This window comes from Microtus pennsylvanicus, chromosome 2, assembly GCF_037038515.1.
Source record: "Microtus pennsylvanicus isolate mMicPen1 chromosome 2, mMicPen1.hap1, whole genome shotgun sequence".
In the NCBI taxonomy this organism is placed as follows: domain Eukaryota; kingdom Metazoa; phylum Chordata; class Mammalia; order Rodentia; family Cricetidae; genus Microtus; species Microtus pennsylvanicus.
In genome coordinates, this window is record NC_134580.1 from 22,985,495 (window position 1) to 23,004,682 (window position 19,188).

Here is a 19,188-nt window from a genome sequence, read left to right on the forward strand (position 1 = left end):
GCAAATATAAAAACATTCTGTGCATGGCTTGGACTTTGCCATCAGTATGCAGTTGCTATGTTATTACAGAAAACAATGTTAACACTTGCTTGATTAAAAAGCCACTGACCCTGAAAAAAAATCCGAGCTTGAGAACCATGCAAGTTCTGAAAACAATTGTAAAACATTTTAAAATGCTTTAAGGATACTTAAATTTTATACTGGGCCCCACCCAGAGCTCCCTTTGGCTGCACATGGCCTGTGGGTTGCAGACATGCCTGATAGGCACCTCCAGCTGACTTTAACTCTTGTAAGCCCTCAGTACCACCTTCACCTCCACACATAATGGTCTGGATGCCACTTGAATAACTAAGCTTCATTTTTCAATTGCTTTGTCATAATGAAGGTGATAGTCCATATAGAACAAGATTATGAAAATAAGTGTGCATATAGATTTATAAAGATACATAGGATCAAACTAAAACTATTTTTGATTACATCAGAAATAGATCTCTCTTAGTGATGTCTTTGCCTCTATTGTGCCATGAATCCTCTTGTCACAGAGGTATCCCCTGAGATTCACCGAGTAGAAGGTATTAGAAGGCTGTAGATTCTGAGGTCTGTAGCAGTGGTAACACACACTAACCCTGTGTCTGTGAGTTTCATATCTGCGGATCAGTTAACAATGGATATAAAATATTTGAAAAACATTGCACCTGTACTGTCAGACACATGCATGATTTTCTCCCCTGATCATCCTCCCCCTCAGCAATGCAGCAGCTGCTTCCACAGCTTAGGGATTATAGGGAATCTAGACATGACTAAGAGTGCATGAGAGGATCTATGTGGGGTACATGCCAATGCCATGCTACTTTACAGAGTTGAGAGGATCTATGTGGGGCACATGCCAATGCCATGATACTTTACAGACTTGAGAGGATCTATGTGGGGTACATGCCAATGCCATGCTACTTTACAGACTTGAGAGGATCTATGTGGGGCACATGCCAATGCCATGCTACTTTACAGACTTGAGTGTTCATGGGTTTCGGTACTTGTGGAAGGTCCTGAAACCCAATCCGATGTCAATTTATTGCCCGAGGAAAAATGCACTAGAAAAAAATGAGGTGACTACCATTAATCTTTATAGCAAGAGAGCAATTATTATGTCACTGGCGTTCTGGGTAAGCAATGTGCATGGTCACCCTGTAGGGCAGGGACCGTGTTTTCATCAGACATCCTTCTGTACCTTCGCAGTTCTGGGTTTGATCAGATTGTATGGGAAAGTCATTGTTGGGGTTGATGGCAGTCCATGTATACATGTTTCTGGGTTTGATCAGATTGTATGGGAAAGTCATTGTTGGGGTTGATGGCAGCCCATGTATACATGTTTCTGGGTTTGATCAGATTGTATGGGAAAGTCATTGTTGGGGTTGATGGCAGCCCATGTATACATGGTTCTGGGTTTGATCAGATTGTATGGGAAAGTCATTGTTGGGGTTGATGGCAGCCCATGTATACATGTTTCTGGCATTTGGTGGCTATTTGTTGAGTTAATCTTGAAGTTGCTTTAGGGGAGATTTTATGTGACTTGACTCATCGCTCTCATCCGCTGTGTCACCCCAGGACTGAACGTGTGTTGTGCTCTTCCCAGTGAAGTCCTCACCATGTTAGCCTGCCATTTCACCCTGATGTTTCTAAGGCCTGGAATTACTACCAGCCAGTCAGCTTGTTGATGACAGTGTGATGGGTCTGTCACATTTCCATTTTTACTAACTTTGCATTATTTCAGGGAGCGCATGGTCAATTCACAATGTTTTATTTGCAGAACACTCTTAAATCACCAGTGTAAAAATCAATTTATTAGTGAATTTTTGACATAAATAGACATTGAAGAAGAAATTCATATTTAGAGTCTTAATGAAATTCTGATTGCAAGTCCTGACAGTTCCTCATGGGTTACTGCATTAAATGCACAGGGCTTTGCAGCTGAAAAGACATGCAGCACAGAGAACCCTCAGAGACAGTCCATGAATGCAATTAAGGCCACATCTTCACTCATTCCCAGTGCTGTTTGACACTCAATGTTTGCTTGCTTGGTCACTGCTGTATCTCTGACAGCTAGGACTTTGTCTGGCATACAAAAGGAATGTTTTAGATATACGTCTTTAGTGAATGAACTAATATTTTTATCATTTCTTTTAAGATGTTTATGTTCTTTTTTTTTTTTCGAGACAGGGTTTCTCTGTGTGACTGCCCTGACTGTCCTGGAACTCACTCTGTAGACCAGGCTGGCCTCCAACTCACAAAGATCCATCTGTCTCTGACTCCCAAATTCTGGGATTAAATGTGTGCACCACCACCGCCTGGCTATGTCACGTATTTTTAGCCCAAAACATTCTCTGCTTAATATCATTTTACTGTAAAATCCCATCAGCATCTCATAGAGAGGTTTCAATGCCCCTGACTTTCTACAATTATTTAGTTAACCCGCAAGTTCTAAAATCTTGCAGTGGTGGTGCTAGTATCATTAATTTTGGAAGAGCTTTGTGCATTATTTTACTAGCTATACAGTTAGGTTTTCCTTTTGAAATCTTTGTGAGCATGTGTGTGTTTGTGTGTTCACATGTGCACATGGAGGTCAGAGTCAACTCTTGGATCTGATAACATCAAATGTTTCTCAGGACCTGTCCCCTTGTTTGTTTGGGACAGGTCTCTTGCTGGGAACCAGTTCTTGCTGATTAGCTTAGGCTGGCTGACCAGTGATATGCCTATGATATCCCAGAGATAAGGAAATGCCTGTCTCCATCTCACTAGCATGAACCAGGTACCCAGCTTGTGTGTGTGTGTGTGTGTGTGTGTGTGTGTGTGAGCATGCACTCACGTGTGGGGTCAGGGACGGAATTCAAGCCCTGCATTTGCAACGCAAGATCTTTACCAGCTGATGGATCTCAGATCCCTCTTGACCTTCATATTTACCCTTTGCTTCTCTGTAAGTCAAGAAGTCATGTATAGCCATCTTCTTTTCCCCTTCAGCTAAAGTTTTGGATAGGATAATGTTTCCCTGAAACTGAAGACTATGCTTTTGTTTCCCGAATGCCCAGTCCTAAGTAATCACACAGAAACATATTAATTATAAATGGTTTGACCTATTAGCTCAGGCTTGTTATTGACTAGTTCTTACAACTTAAATTAATCCATTTCTATCAGTCTATTTTTTTTTTTTATCTCAAGGCTTGTGGCTTGTTACCTCACATCTTTCTTCCTTAGTGGCTGCTGGTATCTCCCAGACTCTGCCTTCTTTTTCCTTTTATCTTTGTTTGGATTTCCCACCTGACTCTATTCTACCTGCCTATTGGCCAAATCTCTATTTTACATCTAAATAAACTCTTTGAACCTCTCCTAGACTCTTGTGGATTCACATAACATTTCCCAGTTCCCAAGTGACACCTAATATGCTCTTTTAACCAAAGTAAAAATAAGGAGCAAGTTTAGTAGTTAAATCTTGAAATTTTAATGTTTATTTTTATTTATGCATTATGTGTATGTGGGTACCCATGAAAGCCAGGAAGAGGGACATCAGACTCCCCAGAACTGGAGTTAGTGGCTGTGAACCACCCGACATGGGTGCTGGAAAGCAAACTTGGGTTCTCTGTGAGAGCAGTAAGGAATCCTAAGTGCTGAGCCATTTCTCTGGCCACAAATAGGTAAGTCTTAACAGCCCTTTTTCTGTTCATAAGCTGTCCCTAGCAAGATCATTTCAGGTGCAAATAGTTGTCTATTTCATAACTTTTATGTAGTTAAAAAGGGGAGCTTTTTTGTTGTATTGACACATTTAATTGTAAAATCTCAGGTCTACTTCATTTTAAAAATATTTTAGTTTAATCATGTGCAAATGGTGTGTGTGTGTGTGTGTGTGCATGTGTGTACATGAGTATAGGGGGCCACAGAGCCAGAAAAAGATATCGAATTCCTGTGGAGCTGGAGTTCTAGGTGGTTGTGAGGAGCCTGACATGTGTACTGGAACTGAGCAAGGGTTTTCTGTAAGAACACTATGTGGTCCCAGCTGTGGGCCATCTTCAGCCTTCTACTCCACTGTGTGGCTCTTCTATCCATCCATCCCCTTGCTCACTGACTAGATAAACTTTTTGAAGAATGGAAATAACTACACCAGACAAAGTTCATTTTTAGAGAGGCTTACTTTCACAATTTTTCTTCTCTTGGGTTTTATATGTAGAAAAAAAATCATACTTATCTCTCAGAATACTTGTATTCATAAATTTAAACATTTTCTGGAACACTTCTGGTATTAATAATTTTTATCTCAGTGTTTATGCTAATATATATTTCTTTTCCCTAAATTTTAACACTTTATCTTGTCTCTCTTTTTTATCATTTGTCTTTGTAAATTGGATTCTGTGGATCAGAATGGAAATTATATTTTCCCATGAGCACACTGCTCTCTGTGACACACACGTGACCTCTCTCACACACATACAGCTGCATGAACTTTTAAGAGGTAGGAGGGTGGCGAAGTCCTCTGTGTCTGATGACAACATCTTTGTTTTTCCTTGACACGTCCCTGAAGAAACTGTGTCCCCTTGCAAGCGGAGCTGGCCGTGGTATGAAGAATGGGTGTCCAGAAGCCAAAGGAAACCATGTAGAACTTACTTATCATCCTTTCGCCATCTGCCTTAAGTAGTTTCAGTGTGAACCAGAGCACATTTAGGAAATAAAATGCAGCAAGGGTGGTATTCCAATTTATCCTCATGCCAATGCAATGTATAATTCCTGGGTAGCGGTTCTCACATTAATACCACTTTCTAGAGGGAAACTAGTTGTCTTGAATTTTATTTGCCGTTCTTTCCTCATATAAAAACGAAAAGGCATTCGACAATGGGCTACCCCAAAGGTACTCCTGTGGTTGAAATAAAGCAAGGCTATATGAATTTCAGTTGCCAATGGACATTGACTCATAATATTTCTGTTTCAGGCCAGTTGCTCCGGTTAAAAATGTTTCGTGAAGACCATGGATCGTGGATGACAATGTTCTTCAGCACCATCCTGTTCCTCTTCCTCTTCTCTCACATATATAACACGGTTCTTCTGATGGATGGGAACATGGGGTGAGTTATTGGCCCCCCCTTGTGCTGTGCTGAGGGGTGTATGTAACATTCTCCGAAGAACTCACCCAGCGTCTTCAGTTCTTCCAAACTTGCCCCTTTGCAGACACTGTGCCCTAAAGAGAGATAATTTGTGTTTGTCTTACTTAAGACATTTAGAACCTTTCTTTCTTCCTTTTAGTAAGATGAAGCATTTTTATAACACCGAGGCTTATTCCTTACTTTTAAAACCTTTTTGTGGTATAGTTTGAAGGCAGATACCAATTTTATTATAGTGGGAGAGAGCAGGGAGTCAGAAAGCCTAAGGGGTGTAGCGGGGCTGTGACGGGCTCCAGGTTTGCAACTCATGATCCATGTCTGGTGTGATAGCATCAAAACAAACAAACAAACAGCACCTCTTTTGGGCAGTTTCTACAGAGAGGAACTGGTTAAGGCAAACTCCCTGAATCAATGCAGATGGAACACCACCACCCTTAGATCACAGCAGCGGGGAGATTTGCTGTGACCTCACTGTAGAGTTTCTTCCAACTTTCTTCAGTGCTGTGGTTGCAGAGCGAAGCACAGCGGTCAGCTTTTCAGCACAGCATCCTCTAGCTTTGCTTTCGGTTGAGTTGAAAGGCAGAGCGCTGGAGGTTGGTTTATCTTACAGTCTTAAGGAGTAAATGGGTAGCAACAAGCCGCTTACGCTTTAGGCATTGAGAAAATTGCTAGGGAAGGTGTCTAGCCCCCTCACTAGATTGTGGCCTCTCTCTCTCTAGGTTGCAGGCTAGCTACGATCCCTTGTTTCTATCATGTGAAGTGGTTTGGATACTGTATACAGACTTTGACCACCATCGAGTCGGAGATGAAGCCCATTTAGCACCTTCTTTTTTTCCCCCCACTGTAAAGGGGCTGACTAGCCGTAGAAAAGCAGATGTTTCACAAGGATTATACTTTACAGTAGCAACATCCCTGAATGACTTCAGATCAAATGTTCAGGCCTTGGAACACTATTGTGTTGTCATAATTATTTTTTTTGTATCCAAATAATGACACTGACAGTGGGTTTATCTTTGACAATGGAGTTACAGGTTCTCACTTGGGCTTCTCAGAATACTCCTCAGCTTTGATTCTGGGATAACAGTGTATAGTGATAACTTGGAATTGCCTAAGGTGGTCAGAGGGCTCCCTGCAAGACTTTGTACTTTAAAAGCACTGGATGGAGTCTGATGTGATAGCACAGGCCTATAATTCCAAGCACCTGGGAGCCTGAGGCAGGAGGACGGATTGTGTTTTTATATGGAACTCATGAGGCCTGTGTTAAGGATTTAAATGATGATATCGAGATTTAAAAATAGCAAATTGAATGCAGTAACATGCACAGAGTAAAACACTCAGCAGCTAAAAAAAAATAATCCTAAAGAGAGCATGCAGCTGCTGAGAACTTAGCGGCAGGCATGAATTGTCCCAGTTCTAAACCTCACACTGACCCTGTGCAATTGCTGTTAATCCCACCAGTCGAGAATAAGATCACTATCATAATTCAAAGCCAAATTTGAAGCAAGGTTTAATTACTGGCCTGGTGGATGAGCTTTGGCCAGGTCCATCTCCAGGTTTCCAGAAGATGAGCCTGAATCAGTGTTTACAGCAGCTTAAGTATTCCATCAGGTTCAATCAGGGGCAAGCGTACATCCTGATGTACCTCCAGCCTGCATCCAATCAGGGGCAAGCATACATCCTGATGTACCTCCAGCTTGCATCCAATCAGGGGCAAGCGTACATCCTGACATATTTCCTGCCTATGAACCTCCTGCTCAAGTGTGATTGAACACATCCGGTGCAGATGTGTCAAACAAACTTGCTGAGGGGAGTGAAAACACGTGGCTTGTCATCTTCCATAAACTCCAGCCTCCAGCATTTGAGGAACTGTCTGCCCTTGGGCAAGAGTCTTGCAGATCAGAGACATTTTTGTTTCATGAATCTCTTAGGCATAGTAATTAAAACTTAAGCTGTAACTTTGGCTGTCATAATTGTCTCCATTTTATGGATCAATAAACTGAGGATTGCCCAAAGTTATGTTCAAGTTGATTCCCCACTCAAGAGAATAATAGAGTGGTTGACCTATTAAGTAGCAAATTTTAAGGAAGCATCACCTGAAAGGCCAGCACACAAGCCCCTAAAGACTGGTTCAGTGACTCGAATTCACTGCATCCCTGTTAGTCTTCTCCACACTTTAATCTTTAAGCTGACTTTGATAATCAAAAGAAATAGGAGGTATGTGTAGTTGTTAAATGAATAGTTTAAATGAATTTAAATGAATGCATTGTTAGAGATTATGGAATCTTTGAACTCTCCAGTGATCTGTCTCACGTTTGCTAGGAAAGAGCCTTCCACTGAGAGAATGCCTTTAAAAATGTCACTTGAAAAAAAATACACAGCAAGGGACAAATTGTTTAACTCTACTAACTTAAAACCTCAAAGGGCCATTTCCAAAGGATGCATGAGATTTTAGCATGTGTGCCATGTGACCGAGCGAGTGTTTCAAAGCCAGTTTGTAGATTTGGTGGACAAACACATTGTCAGGAAAAAGGGCACTGTTGTGCTTCTGGGGTTCTCCAGGATGCATGAGTAGCTGAGGTATTGATTCGTCCTGTGTAGGGCAAGGAATGATAGTGCTGGAGTATGAAAAGGACTGGGGACATGTGGCCATCACAGGAGACTGGCTCATGCTGGAGGATTGCTGCTAGCAAGCTTCTTCACACTGAATCTGGTTTACATGGAGGGTTCCAATCTGCCCTGGCTTAGGGATGCTTCTGGTAATGTTGGCCTAGACCCATTCCCAAAGTGTTTTCTGAACCCAGGAAACCTAATGTGGCCACTAGACTTGTATTCATATGTTTTGGGGCTCTCTAGAATGAATGCTTTGACGAGACTATGTGATATGGGATATCCTTCTGTATATGTATTGCTTTTATTGGTTGATGAATAAAACTCTTTGGGCCAATGACTTAGCAGAGTAAAGCTAGGCGAGAATTCAGAACAGAGACAGAGAGAAAAAGAGTTGGTGGAGTCAGAGAGATGCGTGTAGCTGCTGAAAAACGCAGGAACCATGTAACTGCTGAAGGAGAAGGACATACTAGAACCTTAGGAACCTTACCAGTAGGCCACAGCCTTGTGGTGATGCACAGATTGATAGAAATGGGTCAATTTAATATGTAAGAGTTAGTTAATAAGAAGCCTACGCTATTGCCCAACCAATGTTTTAATTAATATAGTTTCTATGTGATTATTTGGGTCTGAGTGGCTGGGACATGAAAGAGCAGTCTCTGTTTACAACTATGTGTTAAGCATCATTAGGGTTCTAGAGATAAAAAAAGGGGGTATTTCTATCATGGTCTGATTTTAAAAATCCCAGATTTAGAACTAAATAAAAATTAAGCATAAACTGAGGCCCATGATTCCTGAGTACAGAGAATAAACCCTGGTTAGGACTTACTTGATAAGAGGTAAATTGCCTGACTCCTCTTTTGGCCCAGTTGAATCCCTGACGCATACAGTGATTCCTAAGGTTTTAGGCATCTTTGGGGAACAGACTGAGGGGCAGGGAGAGAGACAAAGGCTAATGAGCTTCATGGACCAAAAGGACAGAGATTCAGGCTGTCACAATTCCTAGGAGAGTGGTCTCCATGCTTTTCTCTCTGTCCTCCCTGCATCTCACAACACCCAGATCCTGCCTATCATGAGTCCCCTTGCTGTGCATGCTCCATCCAGGCTGTAGGTAAGGTTCCTAGGCAGCATTTATCTTTAGCATTTTATAAACAATTTCTTTCCTCACAATGTGGGTGGACCCAGTAACCTCTCCTGCTGTACAAATCCTAGGACTGTTGGAAATATAATCAGCCGGGTGGATTTTTAAAATGCGTAGCTAAGCTTATCCTGAAACAGAATAAAGCAAGAGGGGAAATGCAGAAGGTCTTGCATACCAGACAGCAACTTGGGGATTTGAGCTCTTGGCTTTTGGCAGAGACCAGAATTGAGGATTTAGGCTGTGTGCTGGCTAGTTTTATGTCAACTTGACACAAGCTGGAGTCATCAGAGAGGAGGGAATGTTAATTCCATAAATTGAGAATAAGTCTACTACCACAGTTGAAAGCCAAATTTGAAGCAAGCTTTAATTAACTACTGGCCAGGTGGATGGATTCTGGCAAGGTTCATACCCAGGTTCCTGGGAAATGATTCTGAGTCATGGTTAAGAAGGAAAACCTGTAATTCATTACATCTTCTATCAAGTCCAATCAGGAGCAAGCACACATCCTGATATACCTCCAGCCTACATCCAATTAGAGGCAAGTATATTTCCTGATGCATTTCCTGCCTGTGAGCCTCCCACCCACATGCCCACCTGTGATCAAGCATATCCCGTGCAGATGGGTCAGACAAACTTGTTTAGGGGAGTGAAAACATTTGGCATGCTTTCTCCCTTAAATCATAGCCTCCAGCATTTCAGGAATTAACTGTCCTTGAGCAAGAGGCTTGCAGATCAGAGATATTTTTGTTTCATGGATCATTTAGGCATAGTAATTAAGACTTAAAGTGTAGTCTTGACTATTATAGGAGCCTCAGTTGAGAAAATGCCTTCATAAAACAGGGCTATAGGCAAGCCTGTGGGGGCGTTTTCTTAATTAGTGATTGTTGTGGGGGAGTCCAGCCCATTGTGGGCTGGTGGTCCTGGGCTCCATAAGGAAGCAGGCTGAGCAAGCCATGTGGAGCAAGTCAGTAAGCAGCCCTCCTCCATGGCCTCTACAACAGCTCCTGCCTCCAGGTTCCTGTCCTGTTTGACTTTAGCCTTGAATGTAGATGGAAGGCTTTTCTTTGTCTTGCTTGTTTCCCCGGACCAGTTTCTCTCCACCAGCTGGTCTGCTCACTAGTCTCTGCAGCTGCTTATGAAATAACCACTCTTATTATCAGTTACAATTGTTTGGCCAATGTCTTAGGCTTCTTACTGGCTAGCTCTTACTATAAATCAACCTATTTCTATACTTTATATTTTACCGTGAGGCTCATGGCTTGTTACCTCACATCTTGCTTTATGGGCAGCTACCAGGCATCTCCTTGACTCTGCCTAATTTCTCCTCTCTCTCTCTCTCTCTCTCTCTCTCTCTCTCTCTCTCTCTCTCTCTCTCTCTCTCTCTCTCTCTCTCCCAGTGTGGGTGTGGGGGATATCTTTCCTGTCTAGCTTTACTCTGCTAAGCCAATTGACTAAAACAGCTTTATTTGTCCATCAATGGAAGCAACACATTGTAACACCTGTGTCTGTGTTACCCTCTGGATACAGTTCCTGTGCCACTGTACTGTATGTGAGCCGGGCAAGGGCCTGGAGATTTGAAGAACACACAAGAGACCTGGGTCATTCGAAAGGAGAACAGCAGAATGCTGTTTATTCAACCTTGGGAAGTTCCTTATATACCTAGCTGCCACAGGAGGAATTCCTCCCAGGTTGGTGGGAAATTGCCACACCCAAGATGGAGTAAACAATGCCCTACAGCTAATCACCAGGCAGGGGCAGAGGGAACACAGGAACAAACAGAATATTTTAGCTGGCTGACCAGAAACTGTCCTCAAGATGAACCCCAGGAGCAGGGGTAGACCCATGGGCCCTACAACACATAATACAGAAGGACATCCCACATCAAATGAACTGATGTGGAAGAATAAGTGAAACAAACCCTTTCTCAAGTTGCCTTTAGTCATGGTCTTTCATCACAGCAATAGAAACCCTAGCTAAGACATGCCAGAAACGAGAAAACAGAAGTCCTCTTGGTAGAAGAATCTGTGTCATGTGACAGGAGTTGTGGGCCCAACCAGGCAGCTGGGAAGTTTGTCCCACCTAAACTGGGTTTGTGGTCTAAATGCAGTTTCGGGATTTTGAGACAGCTTTAGGAGTTTGAGCCCATGTCGAAACCCTGGATCTTTCTTTGACCAATTTCAGACCCTTACTTCCCTGGAGTCTCCCGTAACTTGCAGAGTTCCCAGTCTGCTGTGTAGAGCAATTTACTTTCTTCCTGCCTCACCTTCTGTCCACCTTGACTTCCCTGAACATTTCTTTTAATAACCAAAATTGTGCTAATGCATTTTTTCAACCAAAATAACCAATGCCTCTAAGGATGCTGCCTGGCCAAGTAGAACAGGGTGTGTGTGTGTCCATGTACCCGCTGTGAAACCACCACAGTGTGCTTTTGCTTTAACATAGTAGGTGCGTTTTTTCTACAGTTGGTCCGTTATCTCTTAGGGGAGAAAAGCAGAAATAGATTAAAACAAAAGAGCAAAGCACTCATTTGCACCAGAAATAGTGTGGCCGTCACAGATGAGCCTTTGCAACCACAGCACAATGTCTGAAGACTAGTGCATTGCTTACACACAGGGCCAGACTCTCCAGGAAGAAAACAGAGGACAAGAGCTGGAAGCCATTTTCTTCCACAGTGCTGGGGCTGATTTTATGTGAACCTTCCAGTTTCTGCTGTGTTCCACTAGGGGTCTTGTTTGTTTCTTTTTGTTTTTGGAGACAGGGTTTCTCTGTAGCTTTGGATCCAGTTCTGGAACTAGCTCTGTAGACCAGGCGGGCCTCAAACTCACAGAGATCACCTACCTCTGCCTCCCAAGTGCTGAGATTAAAGACATGTTCTACCACTGCCCAGTCCACTAGGGTCTTAAAGCCTGTCTGTGTAGGTCTGGGGTTAGAGTTCAGAGCTCATTTGGGTGGAGTGAAGGGAGATGTGCTCCAAGGTCCAGGCTGACATCTTACTGATTAGAAAACTGAGCACATCACGAAAGGCTGGAAGCATGCTTAGCATTTAGATTCTTCAAACACCTTTTAAAAGTATGAGCAAAGGAGTCAAGACCATGATGGGGATACCTACAGAAACAACTGGCTTGAGCTGATGGGAGCTCACTGATCCTGAGATGACAGCTAGGGAGATACAGAAGACCGAACTAGGTCCTCTGAATGTGGGCGACACTTGTGTGGCTTGGGCAGTTTGTGGGGCTATTAGCAGTGGAACTAGTATTTATCCCTAGTGCATGATCTGGCTCTATGGAGCCCATTCCCTATGGTCCTGCCTCAAGTGATGTGGCAGACTTCCTTGACTCCACATGGGAGGCTGCACCCTCTCTGAGGAGTAGAAGGGGGGTGGAGTGGAGAGAAGGTAGGAAGAGCAGGAGGACAGGAGAACGAGGGAACTGGGATAGGAGAACGAGGGAACTGGGATAGGTATTTAAAGTAAGATTGTTTCAAAAATAAAATAAAAAAGTGGAATTTCAAAAATAAAAAAAAAATGTATCTTTCTGAAGAGCATTTTAGTAACAGGATTTTATACCAAAAAGAGCCACTGGAGGGCAGCAAAAGACGTGTTTTCAGTGCTGGTCGGTAGCAGGGGTAAGGGTTTTTCTCCCAGGAAGAGAGAGAGAGGAGTGAATGTGGGAGGAAAAGGAGACTGTGACCCAGGGGCATGATACACAAGTGACAGTGTTAGCACAGGCTCAGAGTTCCCACGGTCAGACGGCTAAAAAGCAGCCAAGCCAATCAAATAGAGAAATCTACTCTTCTCCGAATTTCAGAAACACGTGTTGACGTTTTTGTCTGTCTTGTTAGGGAAGATTGTTTTTATGTTCTTTTTTATTGTCTTTATTGAGCTATACATTTTTCTCTGCTCCCCTCCCTGCTTCTCCCCTCCTCTTCGACCCTCTCCCATGGCCCCATGCTTCCAATTTACTCAGGAGGTTTTTTTCTTCTTTTTCTGTTTCCCATGTAGATTAGACCCATGTATGTTTCTCTTAGGGTCCTCATTGTTGTCTAGGTTCTCTGGAATTGTGAATTGTAGGGTGGTTTTCTTTGCTTTATGTATAAAAGCCAATTATGAGTGAGAACATATTATATTTGTCTTTCTGGGTCTGGGTTACCTCTCTCAACATGATGTTTTCTAGATCCATCCTTTTGCCCGAAAATTTCAAGTTGTCATTATTTTTTTTCTGCTGTGAAGTACTCCATTGTGTAAATGTACCACATTTTCCTTATCCATTCTTCTGTTGAGGGGCACTAGGGCAGATTTTTTTAAATGAAAATTATTTAAATTAAAATACAATTACACTGCTTCCCCTTTCCTTCCATCCTTCCAACCCCTTCCATGCTCCTCTCATTCCTCAAATGGGTCATTGAAATATTGCATACCGTACAATAATTTATACATGTAATCTGATGGGGCTGTTTAGTGTTGCTTGTGTGTATATGATTTCAGGGCTGAGGACTTGGTATTGGATAACCAGTTGGGGTTCTCATTCCTGGGAGAGGCTAATATTCTCTCTCTCTCTCTCCATTCTGTACTTGCCTCTCTTTCGTTGTCTAGGACATGGGATCCAGTGAGGCTTCCCCCTCCTGTGTTAGGATGTCTAGTGACACTGTCGTTCTTCAGGTCTTGTTTAGGCAGCCACATTGTTGAAGTGTCTATGGCTTCAGCTTCCCTGCCATTTCTAGGAGTGACAGACTCACGGCAGATTTCCTGGTCTGATTCTTACAACCTTTCGGCCGCTCTTCCAAAGAGTTGTTTTTTCAGCTATGCTTGTGTGCATGTCTGTAGATGCGCACACTGCAGGCTCTCCGAGAGGCCGGAGGTGAGCTCCCTGGAGCAGGAGTTACAGAGAAACTGCCTGTGAGTGTCAGACACTGCGCTCAGGTGCTCTGGAAAAGCAGTGTGGGACCTTCCCCCACCCATCTGGGGCACGGTTTGATGACCTTGTGTGATGCGGTGGGCTTGGCCTTACCGTGATCCAGTACAGGCTTCTAGGACAGTATCTACAAGCATATACACGCAATCATGTTCACGTGTTTACAGACATAATCTAGCATTAAAAAGCAAATCCAGTGCTTACCCGTGAAGAAACTAGACCTTCACATTCATAAAATGCCTTCTGTGAACGGGAATGCTTTTCTGAAGTGCACTGTTTAAGGAAGGCTGCAAAGCTGATGTTTCTAGAGCTCATCACAAAGAAAATCTTCAATCTTTTGCCTTTTCCAGGTAGTTAATATATAAAAATGTATAGATAGGGATTAAATATAGCATAGAGAATAACTGAAGGGAAAAAGATAACGATGCAAGCAGTTTTGAAAGTATTCATATGCAAAGTAACAAAACGAAACAAGAGGTGGTAGGCATAATGGGAGTGGCACAGCTCCTCAGCCCCTCTCTTCATCTCCTTCCTGAGAAACCCTGGTGAGGAACTACGTGGAGACCTAACCTGAGTGTGGTGAAGACCGAGGGAGTGAGCTATGGCCAGCGCAACTGACGAGCGTGGGTGGGAGGAAAAGCGTTTGAAATGAACGTCTCTGAGGCCTCAGATTCATGTTGTGTAGAGAGAGGCAGCCCAAACAAGCGAGAATGGATAGGAAAGATCCATAAGTGAGAGCATCAGGGACCAGGGAGCTTGGGAGGTTGTCCAAGGTCTCACGCTTCTTAGGTCTCAGCACACATGACTCACCTCAGCCCCGAGACTCTCCTGCTCTTTGTTTTCAGAGAATGACTGGTGCTTTGTCTACCATGGAGCGTGAGACATGCCCTACTAGGAAGGATTGCTCATAGCTTTGGCCTCTCCCTGCGGAGGCTGGGGGGTCAGCACACTGTTTTCCTCAAGGCCAAGTCACGCTTTAGTGGAAAAATTCAGGGAGAACTTCCACTTTAGGCAGAATTTGCTTTTCCAAGTTTACTACTTAAAAACAAAATCTCAAGAGGGGGACGCGTGTGTGGAGAGGTGGCTCGGCTGTTAGACGCAGTTACTTCTTTTGCTGAGGATCTGGGTTTGTAACTCAAGTTCAGGAGATGTGATTTCCTTTTATGGCCTCTGTGGGCACCAGGCATGCATGTGGTACACGTACATACATGCAGGCAGAACACATACAGACACACATATGCACACACACACATACACATGCAGACACTCACACAGACATACACACATACACATACACATGCAGACACACACACAGACATACACACATATACGCAGAAACACACACACACACAATAAATACACCTAAAAATCACAAAAGTATTTTGAAATTTCTTACTTGAATTCTTTTTCTTCTATTTATTTGTTTCTGCATGTATGTGTCTATGCGTACATGCTTCTGTATGCGCATTGTGTAGGCCCACATGTGTGTACACATGTGTGGAGGCTGGAAGTCAATGCCAACTGTTTTTCTCAGTCACTCCCCACTTTGTATTTTAAGACAAGGTTTCTCGCTGATCCTGAAACTCGCCAATTCCCCTAGGCTGGCTGGTCAGCAAGCCTCTTTCTCCACATCTCGGGGGCTGGAAGTTCAGGTGTGAATCCTCTGGGAATCTGAACATGGGTCCTCAGACATGTGCCTTAAGCCCTTTGCTGACTGAACCCTCTACTTAGCCTACTTTTTGCTGTTTCTAAAAAATAATTCTAATCAACAGATAATAATCCTGTAAGTTTCTGGAGCCCAGAGTGATATTTGAAGCACCCAGTCACCAGTAATCTAGAAGTGGGGCCAGGAGCCAGGTGTACATTTTTACTCTCAAGCCCAGGGATTTTTATTTGTTGTTCTTGAGTGGAGAGTGGGTTGGCCAGCTACTAGTACATACTGCAAGCTTCCTTCTGAGGAAGAGATATGTTTCTCTGTCTTTAATAGTGCTAAATCTGTTTTGGAAAATGGTGAGGAAAAATTAAATGGTCTTTATGAACATTTAACTTTTTGTCTGATTAGGAGCGATAGACTTAAGCACAAAATTGTTGATTTGAGCTGCGATAAATTAAGGAAAAACACTGACAATTTCCCTAAGCACTTAATAGATCACTGTGTTCAGGGGAAGAGGGTGGAGGCTGAGCCTGGTTAGGAAGCTTCACTGGGCAGCTGATGCATGGCTGACTGCAAATTCTGCTGGAGTGGCACTCAAATAATTTGTTGGCTTCATTCTTAATTAGGCTAAATACTGACTGGCTCATACAATTAATTCACAATAATAGCACCATTAATTACCAAGGCTGGGAGGAAGGGCTGAAGCTGGCTATTGAGAATAGACTGGTGAGAAGAAAAACAAATTGAAGGGCTAAGTCTGGTCAATAGGGTTGATATTGTGGGGCACAGACAAAAAGAGGGGAGGAAAAAGAGAGAGGAAGAGAGGGAGGGGGAGGGCAGGGAAGTGGGTAAAGAGGAGGGAGAGAGAAGAAGGGGACTGGCAGAGGGGGTTGATCATGAAGCATATTTACAGGAGAAATCCACAATAGGGTGGTTTGTTGTGTTGGTAGCTTTGATTTTCCATCACTTGATTTTGATCATATAAATGTAAACAGTACAGGATAATGAGGTATTCATATGCCCAGCTAGTGTTGTCTTAATCGATGGGTTCTTAGAGAATTATTGAGAACGACAATCAATGCTGTGTCCTTGTGACTCTCCAGAGTCCACACCGACTTGACCAGAGTGACAGCAGCTCTGTGACAGCTGCTCACAGCTCCAAACTCCACCCTCTTTAAAGGGAAGGTATCGCTCTAGCTCAGGAGGGCCTGCCACTCAATGTGTAGCCAAGGCTTGCTTTGAACTCATAAGAATCTCCTGTCCCAAGTTCCCAAGTTCATGTATGTGAGCCACCATGCTTGGTCATTAAGTATTCTGTCAGCCTGTTTCTGACCCAGGAAATAGAGACATTTGGGTGATGACCACAGCTTAGCTGGTTCCTGGTGTAATAATGGAGTTTACAGTGGAATATTTGTAGCCACCCCAGAGTTGTGGCAAATAAGCCGTGTGTGCAGACCAGCCGCTAGTGTTCTCTCTCATAAGGCAACTGATAAGGACCGATAAGGGCTATTTTTTATTGTGATAGCAGAAAAGTTGTAAGATGCTTTCTCAGCATGATGGCTCTCAGGAAGTGTTAGTTTCTGTAAATCATTCATGGCAAAAAGAATGTTGGTCAAAAAGATAGCATGACCTCATTCATTCATTCATTCATTCATTCATCTCAGTGCGGAGGGTCAAACCTAGGGCCATAAGTACATTAGAATGTGGTTAAGTGGACCACAGTTCCCAGGACTGAAAAGATTATATTCATTGCAAATTATTATTATTACTAGGCAGATAGAACAGTTGTTCCTAATTCATATAGAACTGCCCAGATGGGGACCTATAGATTTCATCAAACAGAAGCTTCTGTAAGTGTTTTGTGTGATCCACACCGTTGCATATATAGTCATAAACACACTTACTCACGGCCGCACAGCTCTGCCTGGCCTGAGGCTGGAGCAGGTGTTTATGAATAGACCCGGGGTGCCCCTTTCTGTCCATTGCCGCACACCGCACCCCCGTGTCTGCGCTCTGTATGCTGGCACTCAGTTCGCGAGCTTCGGGCAAGGGGGCTGGAGGTTAAAATACACAGACACACACAGACAGAGAGACAGCGACATGGGTCATCCTTGAATTCCCCCAAAATGCCCCCTTTATTGTGTTCAGAGGCAGATGATTATATAGAGATAGCCACGCCCCAGCCAAAACCACTTTATTGTGTTCAGGGGCAGATTATATAGAGATAGCCACGCCGCAGCCAAACCCACCAGAAACCACTGTCCTGCCATCAGGAACTCCTGAAGGTCTTGTGCTCAGAGCGGCTGTAGGCACTCAGATCAGGAGATTACAAGAAATTCAGGATCTGGGGTCTCACTGCTCCCAACAGTTCATGAAAACAAACAAATGCAGCATTCATAGGGCTTAAAAAAGAAAATCAGGAATAGAGTAAGCTGCTGAGTGGTTGCTTGGTAATTTTGATATTTTGAAAAAAGGAAAGAAAAATTTGATGGGCTTAACGATGGGGTCATGCACATGAGTTGTATAGCAGGCTTGTGTGTGTGTGTGTCTGTGTGTCTGTGTGTCTTTCTGTCTGTGTCATCTATAGTCCATACAATAATGAGTGTCTTTACATTCCATCTCAATTCCCGCTTCCTGGTGATGATCAGACAGGAAATGATGACTTTCAGTCATGGGAAGCTGATGTATATTTTATAGCCAAAGGCTCAAGACTTACCAAAATTATACAGTCTAATTTAACAAATTAATGAGACCGCCCCGGACCATCTGAGAACGTGACATTTCTGTGACAAGTTAACAGATTTGCACTCTATTAACCCCACAATAACTCTCACGGGATTGATGAGAAACAAGGAGTAGTTTTATTAATGCACTATTTTATTATTTATATCTTTTCTTGCTAAGGTTATGTCAATTGTAGCAAAGCTGTATGCAGTGTTCTTGCTGCTGAGCTGGGATGTCCTCCCTCTTCCAGGTACTTCAGTCTTGGTGAACTGAGTACCACATGAATGAGGTGTGCATTCTGTTTGTCCTTAGGATAAAATCACACTAGTATCTCCCTGTTCAGCCTCCTTTCATCTACAATGAGAGCAATCTGACATTCCCTTTTAATTTTGTTTTTCTGGAGAAGTGTGCCTAGCATAATACAATGTTAGTGTTAAAAGACACAAAGGGCTTGTATGGTGTTTGCAACCTTGAACGTCTTTAGAAATGGAATACTAAAAAATCTGATTGAAACAACATGTTAGACAACATTTTCTCCTAGTTTTTAAAAGCTTATTTCTTTAGGTCATGAACAATAGAGTTCAATAAAAATATAAATTGCATCATAAGACTGGTGTACTTTTTATAATGTTTCTAGTTTTCATTCTGTCTCCTGAATATACACATTTTAGGTTAGGCTGGTGGTTCCCAGCTTTGTTCAAAGCACAGTGCGTTCAGTGTCTTCTGCATTAAGAGCAAATATGTGCTTATGATGTAAAATGTATTCTGTGAGCAAAGTAGTAATAGGCTTGAATGCTTCTTCTTATTATTTTGTTTTTGAAACACTTTAGCCCAAGTTTGCATCAAATTCATGTTACTCTTCTTGCCTCCCACTCCTGGGTGATGGTAAGAGTCACCATGCCTACCTCAACTGCTTCTTTATTATTCACAGTGCAATTTTCTATGTGTGTGTGTGTGTGTGTGTGTGTGTGTGCAGTATACATATGCCTGTATTCATACATTTCATACATG

General features: G+C 42.9%; 1 protein-coding gene across 3 annotated transcripts in view; it reads left to right on the top strand.

The window, feature by feature from the left end:
- The window catches only part of Tmem117 (transmembrane protein 117), a 441,165-nt gene that overhangs the window by 79,859 nt on the left and 342,118 nt on the right, over positions 1–19,188 (top strand). Inside the window, exon 3 of one of the 3 annotated variants that reach the window (XM_075960448.1) lies at positions 4,973–5,105. In XM_075960448.1, the coding sequence (XP_075816563.1) occupies positions 4,973–5,105 (133 nt within the window). Of the gene's footprint in view, positions 1–4,972; positions 5,106–19,188 lie in introns of those variants that run through there. The other 2 variants (XM_075960449.1, XM_075960450.1) reach the window with 2 other exon arrangements.